The sequence below is a fragment of the Vanellus vanellus genome (assembly GCF_965231255.1).
Source record: "Vanellus vanellus genome assembly, chromosome: 10".
Classification (NCBI taxonomy): domain Eukaryota; kingdom Metazoa; phylum Chordata; class Aves; order Charadriiformes; family Charadriidae; genus Vanellus; species Vanellus vanellus.
In genome coordinates, this window is record NC_138915.1 from 21,391,188 (window position 1) to 21,409,616 (window position 18,429).

The 18,429-nt window shown below is 57.5% G+C and overlaps 1 protein-coding gene across 1 annotated transcript; it reads right to left on the reverse strand.

The window, feature by feature from the left end:
- Positions 1-1,111: 1,111 nt before the first annotated feature.
- Positions 1,112-3,827, reverse strand: ZIC3 (Zic family member 3; the record flags this gene model as incomplete). Its single annotated transcript, XM_082488027.1, has 3 exons — positions 1,112-1,418; positions 1,935-2,098; positions 2,777-3,827. 3 exons carry the CDS (start codon positions 3,825-3,827, stop codon positions 1,236-1,238), a joined length of 1,398 nt encoding a protein of 465 aa, XP_082344153.1. The 3' UTR covers positions 1,112-1,235.
- Between the last annotated feature and the right edge of the window lie 14,602 nt (positions 3,828-18,429).

Here is an 18,429-nt window from a genome sequence, read left to right on the forward strand (position 1 = left end):
ACCACCACCACCCGTCGAGGCGGCCCCGGTGCTCCTCTCCCTCGGCGGCGCCGCGGCCCGGGCTCCCTCCGCTCGGGAAGGCGACGGGGAAGAGAAGCCGTTGGGCGGGGACAAAGGGACAGGAGGGGAAAAGAAAAACAAAAAAAAAACCAAAACAAAACAAAAAAGCAGCGGCGAGGAGGAGGCTTCATCCAGCATCGCCAGCCCGAAAACAACGGCCCGGCCCCGGCGGCAGCGCCCGACCGGGCCCGCCACGGCCCCCGCGGCTGCCCCCGTCCCCCCGGAGGAGGAGGTCAAAACCAGCTCTTTCCAAAACAATAAACTTTTAATGCTAAAGCAGTTATAACCAAAAGCTGTACAGAGTTGGATTTTTTTTTGTCGTTGTTTGTATTTTTTTTTTTTGTTAGAAAACAATTTTTTCTCCCCCATAAATATTGTTCAGTTCCCGGCACTTTGTTTCAATAATTAAATTACGAACGATAAATATGGCATCATGGATATGTATTTACAAAAAAAGTTATTACAAAAAGGCAACTGTTATACTAAACGTCACAATCTGGGTAGAATAAACACCACATCCTCATCCTGAAAAATACTGACCGACCCCATCAGACGAGAATACATTCACAAGTGTAATGCTTGGAGAGAGAGAGAAGGAGAAAGAGGAGGAGAGCAGAGAAAGAAGCAGCAGGAGAGCTAGAGAGGAAAGTTCAAGACATAACAGGACTTTGGCACGGTTTAAGACTGTAAGTTTAAACAATCACCACTAAGGCGAAGGAGAATTTTCATCCTCATGTCAACATCCCACCGAAAAGAAGGAAAACCATAACAAATTAAGAATAAAAAAAAAAGTGGGGAATCGGAGGAAGAGGGACTGGGGCAGGGAGGGGGAAAAAAAAAAAAAAAAAAAAAATCAAAGAAACGACTGCGACTGCAAAAAAATGACAACAACAGAAAAAATAAAAAAGAAATCCAATCCTGAGAAAAGGACATGGCTAGTCCAGCGTCTGGGCTTGCAAAAAATAGTAATAATTATAATATAATAATAAAAGACCCCCCCCCTCCGGATCCTGGCAGTTAACTAGGTGTAGCCCTATGCGGTCGTCGGTGTGGAAACTCCATTTCCGTGGGAGCGAGCTGCAGTTGGCTTGGTTTGTCTTAATTTTTTTTTTTTTTTTCCTTTCTCCTTGTTCCCAACGCTTTTGGTCCAGTCTCTGGCCGGGCAGCAGCTGCCTTCACACATACCACTCATTAAAATTGGGGGGCAGTCCAGGGTTGTGGCTGGGGTTACTCTGAAGGGTGGCCGGCGGTGTTTTAGTGGAGTCCTTACTGCCGGCGGAGCCCACTGCAGGAGGGGTGGAAGACTCGTACCCCGAACTGGCTGCAGGGGAAGAGTCCGACCCCTGGGATTCGTGCACCTAAAACCAAGAGGCAGAATGGGAACGAGCCCGCGGGGTCCCCCATCACCCCGCAGAGCCGGCTCGGGATGCTCCCCTGTGCAGGAGGGACACTGGGGTCCAGCAGCTCAGCCCCTGCCTGGCCACCCTGAGCACCGGCGGCCAATGCCCGCCCCAGCTCCCGGCCACTTCGCTGAAACGTCCCGGCGTGGGGGGCTACAGCATCCTGGCATGGGGGGCTGCAGCCACAGGCCAGGTTGCATTTGCACAGCCCTCCGGCACGGAGCCACGCTCTGGAAACCGGGCAGCGCTTGTACCAGTGGGGAACACAAAAAAAAAGAAAACTACGCCATTTCTCCGGGCTGCGGTCCAGCCACGGCCTAGCCACCGGGGACCGCTCGGGCCATGGCGGGAGTGCGGGGCTCTACAGCAGGCACCGCTCAGCTCTGCCCTGCCCCGGGGAAGCGAGCCCCGAGCACGCCAGCGACGGAGCATCCCTGCTCGGGGAGGGAAGGGCTGGGGCGCGGGGGTGATTACCTTCATGTGTTTCCTAAGTGAGCTGGGGTGGGTGTAGGATTTGTCGCACACCTTGCAGATGTAGGGCTTGTCCGAGGTGTGGACGTGCATGTGTTTCTTCCTGTCGCTGCTGTTGGCGAAGCGCCTGTCGCAGCCCTCAAACTCGCACTTGAAGGGCTTCTCACCTGCGAAATTCAGAGAGGGTGAAGGAGGGCCGTTCCCCTTCTCCATCCCCGCCTGCCTCCTCCTCTTCCTCCTCCTCCCAGGACAGCCTCTGCCCTGCTTACCCCACCTTGGGGATGCACAAGCACCCCCAAAAAAAAAATCAATGAAGAAGGGAAAGATGGACAGCAGGGTCTGTTACGCGCCGGATAAATTCAGGTCAGCCTTTGTTACTTTTAACTCGCCTCCCGCCAGACCCACGCTGTGCTGCGGAGCGGGGACGGCGGCCGGGCGAGCCCGGGGAAGGGGGAGAAGACCCGAGATAAATTCAGCGGCTCGGACAGTTTTACAAGGCGTACTCAAGGATACAAGCCAAAATACGTTTGCTTCCTGCCTCCCCCTACCCCCCTCGCCCCTCTTCCCTCCACCCGTGCGGAGGGCTGAAGGGAAAACGGGGCTGCAAATAAAAATACTTTGACAAAAGTATCGCTGATTTAATTAGGAGAGACGCCAATCAGGCCTAAAAATAAAATAAAAAGGAGCGGAAGCCACCGAAAACGAGATTTCATTAGCATTTCTATGGTGGCCTCGGCAGAGGCGCGCGATGGGGGGGTGGGGGGGGTGGGTGCCGAGAGCGGCGGCAGCGCCGCGCAACCCTCCGCGCAGCCCCGCGGAAGGCGTGTTGGCCCCGGGGCCCTTACCTGTGTGCGTCCTCTTGTGAATCTTGAGGTTCTCGGAGCGGGCAAAGATCTTGCCGCAGCCCGGGAAGGGGCAGGGGAAGGGCTTCTCCCCCGTGTGCACCCGAATGTGGTTGACCAGTTTGTATTTCGCCTTGAAGGACTTGCCTTCCCGCGGGCACTCGTCCCAGTAGCAGATGTGGTTGTTCTGCTCCGGCCCCCCGACGTGCTCCATGGTGACATGGGTCACCAGTTCGTGCATGGTGCTGAAAGTCCTGTCGCAGCTCTTCTTGGGCCGGCTGAGCTGGCTCTCGTCGAGCCACTTGCAGGACAATTCTTGCTTGATGGGCTGCCGCATGTACCGAAAGAAAGCCCCGGGGCCGTGGTGGTGATGGTGGTGGTGGTGGGCCGCCACGTTCATGCCCATATTCATGTTCATGTGGTTGTAGTTGTGGAACTGGGCGCCGGCGTAAGGGTCCGTGCGGGGGCTGGAGACGGCCCGGTAAGGGTCCGGTCGCCCGAAGAGGTCCCCGCGCAGCCCCAGGTGCATCTGCCCGTTGTCCACATGCCCGTTGGGGGACGTGTGGCTGGGGCTCTGCTCGTGGAGCCCCGGGAAGAGCAGGTAGCCCGGGGTATCCGGGATGCCGCCGGGGCCGTGCAAACCTCCGGGAGAACCGCCGAAAAGCCCGTGTTGCGCCGTACCGGAGGCGGCGTCCGCGATCCCGGAGCCGCGGTTGCGAAAGAGAAAGTCGCGGGTGGAGTTGAAAGCGGCGGCCCCGCCGTAGGAGGGCACCTGGCCGGCGTGGTGGTGGTGATGGTGGTGGTGGCCCAGGGCGCTGGCGTAGCCCGGTGCCTGCGGCGTGAACGCCGAGCTCTGCCCGGCGGCGAGGTCGTGCGGGGCCGCGTTCAGCTTGAAAGCGGCGGCGGCGGCGTGCGAGGAGTCCCCGAAGGGGCCCAGCCCCATACCGGCGGCAGCGGCGGCATCGCGGCCCGGCATCTCGTGGTGGCGGGGGGCCGCGAAGCCGCCCACCCCCAGCGCCGGGAACTGCGGCCCTCCGTCCAGCAGCATCGTCATGGGCGCGGGGCCGTCGGCGCGGCGGCAGCCTGCCCCCTCAACCCCTCCCCCCCCCCCCCAAAAAAAAAAAACAACCCAAAACAAAAACCACAAAACCACCCCAAAACGCACCCCCCGCTGCGAGGCGAGCACACCCCCCACACCCGACAAACACAAAAAAAAAATTTAAAATTCAAAATCAGCCCCCCCCAAATAAAAAGCCGCCCGCCCCCCACCCCCCCCAAGCCCCCCCACCCCGGGCCGGGCGGCGCAGCAGGGCCAGGCGCAGCCGCGGCCCCGCTCCCGCCGCTGCTGCCGCCGCCGCCGCCACCGCCGCCGTCGGGGCACTGACGGGGCGCCCGCCCGCGCCTCGCACATAAACCCAACTCCCGGCCCCGGCCGCGCCGCGCCAATGGGGAACGGCCGGCCGCCCCGCGTCACCTGACCCACCGCCCAGCCCTCCCATTGGCCGCCGCACGCTTGATTGGCACCCGCCCCGCGACCACGGGGACGCTGATTGGGCGCGGGCGCCCGGCAGGTAAAACGGGGGGAGGAGGGGGGGACCTCCGCGTTACGGCGGGGCGGCCGCGGTATCGGGGGGGGGGGGGGCAGCACCCCCCTGCCTGGCCCCCGGTGCCGCTGCGTGGCCGTGCCCTCCTTCCCACGCGTGTCCCGCTGTGCTGTGCCCCCCCCCCCGCTCCCGCCGCCACACCGCGCGGGACGCTCCCCCCGGGGGAAGGGGGGGGGGGGGGGAAGCCGCTGCGCCGCTTCAAAAATAAAAACACGTTAAACCCCTCACCGGCGCCTTTGGGGCGGCTTTTCTCTTTATTCCACTTTTTAATTCCAATTTTAATTTTACTTTTTAATTTCAATTTTAAATTTTAATTTTTTTTTTAATTTTTACTTTCCATTTTCTATTTATTTTGTCTTTATTGCCTACACGCCGGGGCAGAGCCGCCCCGAGCCGGGCGGGAGACCCCGCTCCTGCTCCCCCCCAACACCCCCTCCCCCGAAACCCCCCCCCCAGGCTCCTGCCCTCCTCGCTCCGCCGCCCCGAGCCCAGTCGCCCCTTTCTCCCCCCTCCTCGCCCCGCGGCGGGAGGGGTCGCACCCCGCTCGGCGAGCAGCGGGGCTCCGTCCCCTCGCTCCCCCCGGCCCGCGGAGCGCGGCCGAGCAGCTCCCGCGCCGCGTTTTTCCTACACTCATTTAGCTTTTTTTTTCTTTCTTCTTTTTTTTTTTTTAACCCCCCCATCTCTCTCTTTCTTTCCCTCCCCCCCTCCCTTTTTTTTTTTTAATTTTATTTTGCAAAGGCAACGTTCTGCCTTGGAATAATTATCAGTTGCAGACAGCGCTATAAATCCACTCATTTTCTCTTCTGGAAAGCATTTGCAAAGAACTATGGGGAGCAAGAGTGGAAATAAAAGGCAGAAAGAAAGATGGCTGTAATTGTAATATCCTGAGATTTGCTGAGCCCCCAAGTCTGGCTATTGGGCAGGTCTCAGCCTCGCCGCCGGCTCTCTGCAGGAAACGTAAAATCTGATCAAGTTCAGAGACGCATTGAGAGCCCGCTTCAAGCAGCGCTTTATAACCGCGGCCCTTTCACATCGTTCCCCCCAATCAGCCCCGGGAAAGGCTTCGCATTCTTTATTTTAGGGTTTGCGGGGGGGGGGGAATAAAGGGAAAAAAAAAAAAAAGAACGGGGGGAAGCAAAGAGAAAAAAAAAGGCAAAGAGAAAAAAAAAAAAGCAAAGAGGGGAAAGAAAAAGCAAAGAGGGGAAAAAAAGCAAAGAGAAAAAAGAGGCAAAGAGGGAAAAAAAAGGCAAAGAGGGGAAAAAAAGGCAAAGAGGAAAAAAAAAGGCAAAGAGGAAAAAAAAAAAAAAGCAAAGAGGAAAAAAAAAACCCCACCGATATAAAATCTCCCCGAGAGGTAACACCGGTGCCCGTCAAACACTCAAATTTCCCAGGCCACGGCCGCCAGGAACACTCCCAAAATCGGAAGGTGAGTCCCCCGCTGCCGTTAGTGCACGATCGCAGCGCAACAACACGAGGCGGGAGCGGGGGGGACCCTCCCGGGGGGGGCCCGGAGCTGCGGCCGCCTCCGCTGCGCGCCCGCGGCTGTTGCGCGGGGGAATGGGGGGAGACGGGACGGGACGGGGACACCCGGCAGGATCGCAGCCCTCTCCGCGGCGCGGCCGAGAGCTCGGCAACCGGGGCAACATCGGGGACAACCGGGCACCGACCTGCGGCCCCCGGGGCCGCGCTCCCCCCTCACTTCGCGGCTCTACCTGCGTGTCTCCGGAGGGCCGCGGCGGGGTAATTAATTACCTTCCGCACGTGGTGGGTTGTCTCAGCAACAACAACTACCCCCCACCCCCCTCAAAAAAAAAAAAATAAAGGGGGGGGGGGGGGAAGGGCATAATTCAATTAGCCCATCAGCTGAGCGCCGGGGAGGGCAGCGCCTCTGAAGTCGCCGACCTGGGGCGACCGAGGGCGACTGACCCCTGCTTGTGCGGGAGGCCTCACGTGTGGCATTGTCTGTCCCTAATGGGATGCACCGGGGCCCGGCCGGTGGCGAGGAGCCGACGGGCGAGCGGTGGCCGCGCCGCTTTGCCCTCCCCGGTGCCCACGCCACTGCCGGGCGGCGTGGGATGATGGGGGGGAGGGGGGGTGTAAAAAGGAGGGTGGCGAGAAACCCTCTGGCTCAGAGAGAAGGAGCGAGCGTGGCTCCACGGCGGGAGAAGCTTGTTGTTTCTAAAAAAAAGATTAAAAAAAAATTAAAAAATAATTTGGGCGTTTTGCGCCTGGAAAAATCCCTGCGCGCCGGCGGCGGCGGACCGCGGGGCGTGGGGAAAAGCATCCCGAGGGGATGTGTGGGGGGAGAAATGTGGCAGGGAGGGGGGTAAAAAAGAATCTATCGTAGCTTTGGACGAGGACTCGCCGTTTCGGGGAGGGTTTGGTGGCCCTGCCACGCCGCGGTGTACATGCGGGTCGGGCTACATCAATTAACCTATAAATCTTTTTTATACGTTTCCCGTTTCTACTCCGCCAACTCTGTGCGCGCCCGGCAATATCCGCACGGGCGTACCGGCACTACTGACACCCCATCGCTTCCCGGCTGGAATTTGCCGACACGGGGGACCAAAAATGAGATAAAAGGCGTTTATTTTTTTTTTTTTAAAGAGCATTGTCGGTATGGCCTATGAATTTTTCCCTCCCCTGTGCTTTCGTAATTTAAAACAATATATATATAATTTGTACATATTTTACCCCTTCACTAAATTCCATTTTTATTCAGCGGTGTTTCTGGCTGATCCCAATTTCTTTTCCGGAGGCGGGGGAAACATCGCGTCTCCCTCCTTTTTAAATCTATCTCAGTTGCAAACACGCAAACAACGGCAACCGGGAAAAAAAAAAAAGTAGTCTCGCAGGCTCCCTTTCTCCCGCCGTGCTCCCAACGCGAGGGGAAGGCGGAGAAAGACACCCTGTTTTACGTCAAGAACAGATATTCGTGTAATTCTCCTCCACCACTTCCCCCCCCCTTTTCTTTTTTTTTTCTTCCTTTTTTTTTTTTTTTTCCCTCCTTCCTTGCCTTGGGATGATTTGAGAATTTAACAGCCACAAAAATGTAAAAGTCTTGGAAAGCGGCGCAGCTGCCTCTGCTCCCGGAGCCCCGCCGGTGGACCCGCACCTCCCCATCGGGCTCCCCCCCATCCCGCCCCGGGGGCTCCCGGGGCTCAACGCTGCCCCGTCCCCGCACCCCGGCGCGGTGCGGGGAGCCTCGCCGGGGGAAAGACCGCAATGTATGGGCCGTGCAGGGCAGGAGGAAAAAAATGGTCCGCAGTGGTTGCCCACTCGTTACGGCGAATTTGGCAGCGGGGCAGGGGCGGGTGAACTTTCGGTAACGGCCCCGGGAGTGGGGAGTGTCCGTGTGCGTGGGGACACGGCGGCTCCGTGGGTTTCCCTTGTCCCTTCCACCGAGGGTGCGAAGAAAAGGCAAAACAAACCCGGGGAAACAGCCATAAAATAAAATAAAATAAAATAAAATAAAATAAAATAAAATAAAATAAAATAAAATAAAATAAAATATCCTGCGAGCCGGCCGGCGAGGGGAATATTTCGTACGCCCTAAATAGCTTTTAAACCGCGCTGTATCGCGGGTAAATTAATATCCCTAACAAGCGTAAAGACAAGTAGTTTTTCTCCTGCCATAAACATATTGCGTCTCCAGCGTAATTAAATGCAAACCAGGAGCGAACGAGACATTTCCATTGTAGCTGTCACTCAGCGGAGGGGGAATCACATGTACATTTGAACTTCAGAGATACGGGCTGGAGTAAACAGGTCTGAACTTCGGCAAGGGGAGGGGGCGAGGAATATCAAAGGCCAGGCGGAGGCGAGCAGAAAGACCCAGGTGGCGAGGAAATGTAGGTGCCAGCGGGCTCCCTCCTGCAGCCCGGGGAGTCGGGGTGGCAGCGGCATCCTCGCCCATGGGCCGGGGTTTGTCGCATATTTGGTGGTGATGGGAAGAAGTTCCCCCGCGAATTAAAAAAAAAAAAAAAAAAAAGAAAATCACCGTTCAGCTGCGTGGGAAACCCGCGTCGGGCTCGAAAGCGAGTGGGAAAACCACGAAGACGAGTTAGAATAAACGGGTCCGGTCGCCCCAAAGGCGGCCGGGGCAAACCCAGCGGCGGGGGAACGGCGGGGGTCGCAGCCCTGCGGGGCGCCGGGGCCGCCCCCTGCGCGCTGGGATGCCCACGCACCCAGATAGCCACGCAGCGACGTGTCCCCGGGGACAGGCCACCCTCGGGAAGGGGGCAAAAAGCCGTTCGTACGAGGCACGGTGCAACCCCGGGAGCAGGCAGAGGAAGAAGCCGGGCGCTCGGCACCCCTGCCCGGCCGAGAGCATCGTCTCCCTCCGGCCGCCCCCCTGAAATCCGCCTCCCCCCCCTCCCCCCCCCCCCCCCGCGCCTCCGAGGAGCGGAGGGGGTGGGGGGAAGCGGCGAATATCTCAATCAGCGAGGAGGTGACCTGTGACCCGGAGGGGTGGCTCTATTGTCCCGCTCTTGCGGGGGACACAGACTTTAGTCAGCCTTTCTGCGTGACTGAGCCCTGAGGGGCAACCGCAAGCCCCGGGCTCTGGGGAGGCATCCCGGCCTCGGGAGCCGCTAGCCCGGTATCCCTGGGCAGAGCCACCCTTTCCCCGGCGTGCCGGGGCCGCTGCCCACCCGCCCCGCACCGCACCCTGGCCGTTTCCGAGCCCGCACCCGGGGTACCCGGCCCGGGTACCAGAAACCCGACGAGCGGTGCTGAGAGCGGGGGGCTGCGGGAGCCGACTCCGCCGGTGCCCGCCCGGTGGCGGCTGCAGCGGGGACCGGAGCGGGGCCGGGCACGAGGCGGCGCTGCGGAGCGGGCCCGGCCCGACCCCGACGGCTGCCGGGGCACCGGACGGCTCCGGGCACCCCACCGGGGCTGCCCCGCACCCCTGCCCCGGTACGGCCGGGTCCCCCCGCACCCTGTCCCGCAGCCCCGGGAGCACCGAGGAGGACGAGGCAGCCGGGGGACCTGGGGCTCCGTCCCCAAATCAACTCCGGATCTGCCCGTCCAGGGCCAAACGGGGGGGAGCTGCCAGACTCCGGGGGGGGGGGGGGGGGGCGGCCCCAGGCCAGTCCTGGGGACCCCCCTCCCAGGCTGCAGCAGGTCCCCGGGGACACCCGCGACACTGCGAGCCCCAGGGTGTGCCGGGGCTCGGGCGCTCTCCCCACCGCCGGGAGCCCCGGGGGAGAAACGTGAGGTTTCCTCCCGCTTCCGGCTCTTCTTCCCCAGCACTGGGCACAGCCCCGAGCCGGAGGGTCAGCAGCGGGAGACCCCTCTCCCCGCGGCCCCGAGCTGGGAGCTGCCGCCGGCCGGGACTCCCCGGAGCGGAGCCGTCTAGTGCCGCCCCGGCGGCGGACTGCAGGGCGGCCGGCTGGAGCAGAGGGCCCCCGGGGGTTCCGCAGGTGGGCTCGGACCGAGGGGGGGCCGGGTCGCTCCGGCCGCATCCCGCGGGGTCGGGCCGTGCGCCCGGCATCGGCTCCGGCAGCGCCGTGCCGCCGCACCGACGGGGCACACCGGCAGCGGGCACCGAGGATGTTTCCCGCCTCCGGGAATCCCTTAAAGACAGGGACACGATTTCGCCAGCCCCGAGGATATGTTGGAACAACGTGTTGAACGATTTAAAGTCTTTTTAAAAAAATAATAATAAAACGAGGGCTGTGCCGTTTCCGCCTCTCGCCTTTCGCCATCCTCCCTCCGGCCGCATCGCCCAGCGACCCTCCCCTCAGCCACCGGGTGCTTTCCCCAAGGTGTGGGGCAGAGAATCCCCCCTTTCGCCCCTCCGACCCGGGTGACCCGTCCCCGCAGGTCCCTTTTGGGTGATTCCCTTTTTTTGGGGGGTGATTCCTTGGTTTCTTTTTTTTTCCTCCCCGGGAAAAGCGGTGCCTCTCCCGCTCCTCTCGCCGCCTGCCCCACTCCCGTCGCCAACGAGGGGAACGACGCGCTCCGGCGGCGCCTCCAGCCCGCTCCCCCGACGGGGTCCGTCCCCCCCCGTCCCCCCCCGGCGGGCCGTGGGACGGTGCGGGCCGGGCAGAACCGGGATCAGCCCCCGCGGGTTAAATATCCCCGCAACGGGAGCCGCTTTTTCCGGTAAAATCCCGCCCGGAGCCAAAGCGGGGTGAATAGCAGCAGCAGGGCGTGGGGAGGGGGCTCTTGCCCAAATGACTCCCCCCTCGCCCGGAGCCAGGTTTGCACCAGGGCGATTCACCTTCTGCCCTGCGACCGCGGGGCTTCGGGGGGAGTCAGCTCCCCTCTTCCTGCCGAAATCCCCAGATTTCGGGCCGATAAAGGACCCCCCCCGCCGGTCTATCCCCCCCTCCCCTTTCCCTATTTTTCCTATCGAATATATTGAGGCAGCGCGTTTTCCCCGCCGCTTTCGCGCAGGCCCCGCGCTGCGGGACGCGGACACGCAAGGTGGGCACCTCGGGCGTGGGGGGCAGCGACGAGCCCCCCCGGTACAATTAACCCCCCTTGTAAACGGTGTGCTTGCCACGGGGTGAAGGAGTCGATGCCTTTTAAAGGCCTTTTATTCCCTAACCCCGGAGGATCGGTTCGGTAACGAGAACCTCGGCGGGCAGAGGCGGGGGAGATCGCGGTAGCAGAGGTGCCTCAAGTGATCACCCCCCGATGGGGTGGTGCCCGGGGGGGAGGGAGGGCTTGCGGTAACCTGCGCTTCGATGAGGACCGCACCAAAGAAAAAAGAAAAAAAAAAACAAACAAAGGAAGGAAAAAATAGTAGAGAAAAAAAAAGAAGAAGAAAAAAAAAAAGAGAGAAAAAAAGAGAAAAAAGAAAGGAAAAAAAGGAGAAAGAGAGCAACTAAAACAAAACCAAAAAGCAAAACAGAAAGCCCCGTCGCAGCCCTTCGATTGCGGCTCCCAGCTGAAGGCAGCCGTGTGCCCTCGTTGGGGTTAAATTCCCTCGGTGGGGCTGCGAGCCCACGGGGCCGGCGAGTGAGCGGTGCGGGCAGGGCTGCGGGCAGGGCAGCGGGCAGAGCTTCACATCCTCCGCATCAAGTTTTGAAAGGCAGGAACCAGCCATTTCCCGCTACCTTCGCCCATTCCCCGATAGCTTTTCAAGGCGTCCACGTTTATTTTAAAAACTCTGTAGTAAATTGCGTTCGCTTGTAGCTACAAAGGAGAAAGTTATGCATTTGTCTCTGCCGTTGTATAGGCAGCCAGTTGTTTTAATTAAAGGGTGGGGATCCGTGATATATACACCAGATAAAAGCAAATGCACAGAATAAACTAATTAAAACATTGTGTTTGGAACACATTTTATTTCTTTTTTTGATCTTAGTTGTGTTTTAAAGAAATGTCAGCGCACTATAAAGCAACCTTATTTCCCTTATAGTGTGCGGCGCTTTTCAAAGGCTAGTGTGATATATTTTAGAAAAGAAATCCCGCTGTGAAAGCTTGCGTGTCTTCTCTTTACCAAACTAAGCTCTTGTCAATCATGCCAAGGCATATCCAATCACCAAGTCCCTTTTTGGAAAGCAGCTCATCCCGCTGTGCTTTTATATATCACACCGCAGCATGTTTAGATGCATTTTTACTATCACTTCAGGAGCGGTGACTGATGAGAGCGCAGTTACAGTACCGGCTTCCCCAAACGCCGGAGTTGCTAACAATTTGCCTGGCTATTGTGTGCGTGTCTTTCTCTCCCTCCTCCCCCTTTCCTGTCTCACGTTGCCTCTATTTGTCATGGACACTAAGATGCAGGGGAATATCGGGGTGGGAGCGGGGGGGTATCAGCCCCCGAGGTGCCCATCACCTGCCTGGGACAGGGTGACGGGAGGCTCCGTGGCCGCAAAACCCGTAGGAGGGACAAACCCCGCCGGCTTGGGGCTCCCCAGATGGCACTGGGGGACAAAATTGAGGGGCACCCCACCTTGAAACGACACCCCCCCCCCCCCCGCACGCCAGGCTGAGGGCTGCAGGGAGCGGCTGTGCAAAGCCCCCCCCCCCCCGCTCCCGGAGCCGCATCTCCCCGTCCCGCCGCTCCCGAGCCCCGCGGGGGTCCCGCCGCCCGTCGGGGGTCCGGCTCCGGGCGGAGAAGCCCTTTGCAGAGGGGAGGGGGTGGGGGGAGAAGCGGCGGAACATGGCGAGGTGTGTACCGGGGCATAGAGACACCGGTGGGTCGGGGGGGGATCGACCCAGCCGGCCTCGTCGCCCCCTGCGCCGACACGGATCGCGACAATACCGCCTGTGTTTGCTCCCGGCTTTTAACGCGAAGCCCTGAAACCGTTGCATGGGCGCCGCGTTTACCTCTTGATCCCGACGGCAAGCGAGAAAAAAAATAATTAAAAAAAAAAATAGACATTTTGTCTTTTTGCTAAATTTCTGGACCTTAATTGAAGACAAGCGGCAAATGGTTTTTATTAAAATCCCCCTCCCTTTCCTCCGCCTCCAGCTCCGGGTGTTTTCAGACAAACTGTGCAAACCTCTGGCAACGCGCACGAACAGAAACAGTCAATATTTCGCCGTTCAGTAAGATATTAATATCGCCTGGTTTTGTCCCTCTTCCCAGGCGCAAATTTCGGGGACACGGCTGTGCACAAACACCCCCCCACCCCCCTCCCTTCGGCGGGTCCTTTGATGCGACCGTGTCGGAGATTACAAAAAGGGGAGCCGGGAGGGACGGGCATCCCCGACGCCCCTCCGCCTTCCAAGGCGACCTGGGCACAAAGGCTCCCGATGCTCAACCTATTTACAGAGATTTCCCCACCACCTCTTTGGCTCCATCATTTTATCTCCCAAGATTTCGCAGCCCTCGTTCGCAGGAGAGGGCTGCAAGTTTTCCCCAGACGTTGGGGTCTCCCCCGCGGTCCTTGGGCGGATCTGGCCGGACCGGGAGACAGGAGATAATTTTGCCGTTTGCTTTAAAAACGGGACAGATGCGGATATTTATTTCTATTTTATTTCCCGTTTAACGCACAGGCGGCGGCGGCTGCTGCATCGCAGCCCGCCCTGACACAACGAGAACTAAAGGTGCAAATGAAGCCGGGGCTTACTAGTGCAGGTAAAATATACATATATATATAAAAGATATATATTTTATAACCTTAAAATCCCTGGCACTTCGGATGCCGGGAGCCACCCCGTGCCCGCCCCATTTGCCCTGAAGAAAGAAGCGCTCGGGCATCCGCGCTACAGCTCCGCGCCCTCGGAAAGCCTCTGAGCGCATCCCTCCCCCCCCCCCGCCACCCCTCCCCGCCCCGCCGGAGCACGACTGCAGAGGACTGGGGAACACCCCCACCCCATCCCAGGACCCCCGGCACGGTGGTCGGTGGAGCAGGGGGTGCTGCCCGTAGTGTCCAAGCCCCCCCGCCCCTATCTGCTGCCCCCTGCCCCTCTCCGCTCCCCCCCCACACCCCACAAAGGGGTCTGTAGCTTCCAGCCTTCCCAGTCGTGTCGTGCCCTCCTTCTCCCTCCATACAAGCAGTAATTAGCTGTTTTCTTTGAATGCCCCTGTGAGTTTTCCTCCACATCAGGCAAAGGTCTTCCAGACCCAGCATTTGTCCTGCATTTCTCCCCTTCCCCCCAAAAAACTTGTCCCTTTAACCCTCCTTAAAAGCAATGCTTTGAGCAGGGTCTCAGCCCTCCTGGCCGCAGTGTCAGGCCACGCAAGGGGACCATCCAGAGCCCCCTGCGTGTGCCGGAGCTGCTGCTGCATTCCCATTCCCGCTGAACCGGGCTGGGCTGTTCCTCCCTCCCCAAACCTCCCCCAAAAGGGACTTTCTGCCCCTTCACCCCAGCTGACAGCAGGCAGACCTGGAGCCGGTGCCATCCGGGGGTGTCCGGGTAGGGACCATGCTGAGGGGAGGTGGCTGGAGGGGCAGAGACCTCCCAGCTGGAGGTCAGCCTTTGGGGACAGGAGGCCACCTGGGTAGACACGTGTCCCAGGAGGTTCTCCCCCATTTCGCACAGCGGGGGCCCTGACACCGGAGAGCAGAGCTCTGATGTGGCGCTTGGCAGGTTGGGGCTGAGGGACAGCACCCCACGCCGAGGCCAAGCCCCACTCGTGTGCTGGCGTGGGCCACAGCACAGCCCCTGTTGCCACACGCCTTGATTCAGATATATCGCCACTATTGCCGCTGCCAGGTGCTCTGTGCAGATTGGACAACGGGGGCTTTGCCTGCCCGGGGGAGCAGCCCCCCCGATAGTTTTGCTGGTGGAAGAAGGGACCCTGTGGCAAAAGCACCTGCTGTGATTGCAGCAAAATAGGTACAGCTGCAGATGCCAGGAAAAGTTCAGCATCACCTGCACACACCTGCCAAAGGCAGAAGTCACCACCAGGTCTCTGATATTGAAGATACTGACTCAAAATAATTCTCAAATATCGGTGTTTCAGAACATCACTGCTGCTTCATCCCTCCCCCCTTCACTTTTTTGCATTTCTTGAATCTTTACAGGGTACAGAGATACATTTACATGGGTTTTCTCCTCCCAATAATTAATGTAGCAATTGTTAAAGAAGAAAAAGAGCAAAGGTAGAAATAAGCATGCAAACCTAATCCAAAATCTGGGAAAAAATGTCAAGACAACCTCCAGTCCCAAAGATCCGAGCAGTACACACAATTCAATGTTAAAATAAGCCTCCTCAAATGCGGGGGGGGGGGGGGGAAGGGGGCAGGGGAAGAAATCCATCGCTCCGATCAGAACTAGAAAACATTAGGAACGATCAAGAGGGCACTGTACCAGGCATCCGTGCCACTGCCCTGACCGCCTCCCTGCAGCATCCCAAGTGAGAGGTGGCCATGAAGGAGCCTGAGCGCACTGGGGGGCATGTGGGTCCCCCCCCAGCCCAGGACCCCAGGCGAGGGGTCAGCAGGTTCACTCCAGCCAGGGACACAGCACATCGGATTTGTGCTGCTGCAGCGCAGCGTTTCGCTTGCTGACAGTAACAGCGGTATTGATCTCTCTAAATGGTAGGATTTGGGCCTTAAGGTCTTTAGCTCATTTTTTCCACGTGAAAGGTTTTTCCACCTTTCCCCTAGTGCCACGCTGGGGAAGGGAAGCAGCTCCCGGCCACGGCAGCTCTCCCCCCCCCCAGCTCAGAGCTGCATCAGCCACCGTGCAAGTTACCCGTAGGCTTGAACCCATCTCGCTCGCAGAGAAACACCAAAACTGCCCATGCGGCACAGGCAGCTGCCCCGGTGGGGAAACATTCACCGGGAGGGACACAGCAAAGTCCAAAAGCAATGCTTAAATACCTTGGAAAAAGTCCGCATTTCAAATACTTCAGGGAGAGGCGTGGTGCAAGTCCAGCAAAACCAGTGGGTTGGAGTCACGCCGAAGATGTAGCCGTCCCCTTGCTGTCCTGACCAATAGTATCCAGAAAATGCTGCATTTTCCTATTCCACACACTGCAAAACTCACCCCGTGAGGCACAAGCCCAGGCTTAACTTATTAAAGTCAATGATGCTCTTCACCTGCTGAGAGCCGAGGCGGCCCCGAGGTGCTGCACAGGTGGGAAGCGCTAATGCATGAGCAGAGTGGGGCTGATGCGGCCGCCCGAGCCCGAGTCCGAGCCCCAGCCCGGGGTCAGAGCCTCGGCAGAGGTAAATCCCCCAATCCTGCACCGCTGCCGAGCTGGGATTGTTTGCACCCGTCGGCTTCAATAATGAGGATTCGGCTGGAGGAGGACAGCAGGGAAAATTTCAGCCTGGTGTCTGGAGAGACGGGAACAGGATTTCTAGCCTTGCACTGGAAATCATATCCATTTTTCACATCCATTTTGAATTTTCAACATATTCCTGGTTCATTCTTAAGTGGAGATTTTTTTATTGGAAATTATTTTACACACATTTTCAGTATGAAGACAGGAAACTAAAAGCTCCCAAATCCATCTGCCCGAAACGGCGTGGCAAGGAACAACACACACGCAGCTACAGCGGCTTTCTTCTCCATGGGGTGCAAAATAATTTGGGGTCCTCAAGTCCTCGCTAGGAAGAGAATAATGTGTAAATAAAGCGCGTGGCCTGAGCTCTTCGGCAGTTCCTGACTCTTGCTGGTATTGACGGCAATTAGATGCAGAAATATCTTTGGGAACGGGGTCTTGGGGGCCAGACTGCGAGGCTGCGTGTGCTCTCAGCCCCACCAAACCCCGGGCGAGGATGAGGTTTTCGGAGGTGCAGATGTTGGCATTATTGAGCTGATATTTTACAGATGCCGCTGTTTGTGTTGCTTCATAAATTCAACATAATTTTGTATTTGTTACTGAACTCCAGACAGCAGATAGAAAAAATATTTGCGTTGGAAAGCTTTCAGGGTACGAAAGCAGATGATACCCAGACCAACTGTGGTATCATTATAGTAATATATATCATTATAATAATTTCCACCTTGAGAATTAGGAGCTGCATAAAATAGCAGCGTAAAATCGGTGTTTAGAATATAAACTCAGCACCGAGTTCTTGCTGCAGCTGCTGCAAAACTGCACACAAATCTCATCACAGGAATAGTACTATTGTTTTTAATGGATTACATTTTATTAGATTTTGAAGAGCGCTCACATCATAAAATGCATGCAGGAAGTATTGTGTATGTAAAACACAGCCGCATTAATTATGAAAGCTAGTAAATGAATCATACATTACTGCAAATATATTATGCATTGCTTACATCGCTTTGCCATGGCATGCTTGCACGATAGAAACAGAAACGGGAAAGGAAGGCTGGAGAAAAAAAAAAAAACAAAAAACAAAATCCCAAACCCTAGGAAAAAATAGCGGCATTAGCTGAGGAGGCAAGAAGAGAGAGGAAAAGCACAGAGGGAAGATGTGATACCAACATGACCTTATTTTTAGACGAAGGCAGACTAATGGCCCTTGTGATATTTGAGTACCTGGGCACTGCAAGCCCGGGAGCCGAAGAGAACTCATGGGGTGATTTCTCTGACAAAGTTATGTGTTATTTTGATAACAGAATCGCAGGGCCTATCTCACAGAGCGCCGCTAGAGCCCGCGGATTTCTCTCCCTTTTTCACAAAATGACTTTTCGTGCTTGTTTGCAGTTTTCATAGAACCATAGAATGGTTTAGGTTGGAAAGAACCCTGAAGATCATCGAGTTCCAACCCTTTTTTAAGCAAAGAGTTGTTCATGTACTCTATGTGGAGAGCGAACTGGCTTTTTAAGATGACGACTTATTTCCTGCCAAATTTGCTTTAAGAAACCACTTCAGTTCTGTGCACGAGACTTCACGTTGCGTTGATTTATTCTGCAGGATATAAACGGGGAGCTCTCTGGTTATAGTGGAATTCGGAGCAAAATTAATTTTTTTTTTTTTTTTTTTTTTTCTCCTATAGGAAGAACATCACTATTTCACGCAGCCAAAACACATCATCTCGCCCGGGAAACTCTGGCTGTGTACTGGTACATTAGGCGGGGAGGAGAGGCATGCCACGAGCCTGCCGACATAATAATACACATTTGGCTCAACTCGCAGCCAAATCACGAGGCGATGTAAGTTAAAAACTGCAGAGCAGGCTCCTTGGGTAGGAGGGAAAAAACAAACCAACCCCAAACCTTCCGGGCACCCCCGCGCTGGGTCTCTCTGCCCTCGTTGGGGTTTGGGCTGGTGTGGAACCCCTCGCTGCCGGCGCCACCGCCGGCCAGCTGGGCAGAAAAGAAAAAAGAAAAGAAAAGAAAACTTTTGGCGCCTTCCTCTGCTAAGCAAGAGGTTATTTTCCGAGTACGGTTATCCCACGGCTGGCATTCCCGCTGAACCCGCCGGGTGGTGGAGAGGGGCAAACTGGGCTGGCGGAGCGGGGCAGGGGCTGCCTTCCTCCTCCGGCCACTTGCCGAGGGGGCCCCTCTCTCTCCTCGGCATCGCACTGCTGTCAGCACTCGACCGGTCTCGTTTGCCTTCAAGACTCCGGCCCAAACTGCAAGAGAGAACAGAAAACGCGGTCAGGACCGTGTTAAAACCTTGCCGGGCTCTGCACGGGCAGCGGGGATCCGATCGGGCAGGCTCTTCCCCGAAACAACCTTCGCTGGATTTTAAGAAGGGTGTTATTTTAGGCTCAATTTGGC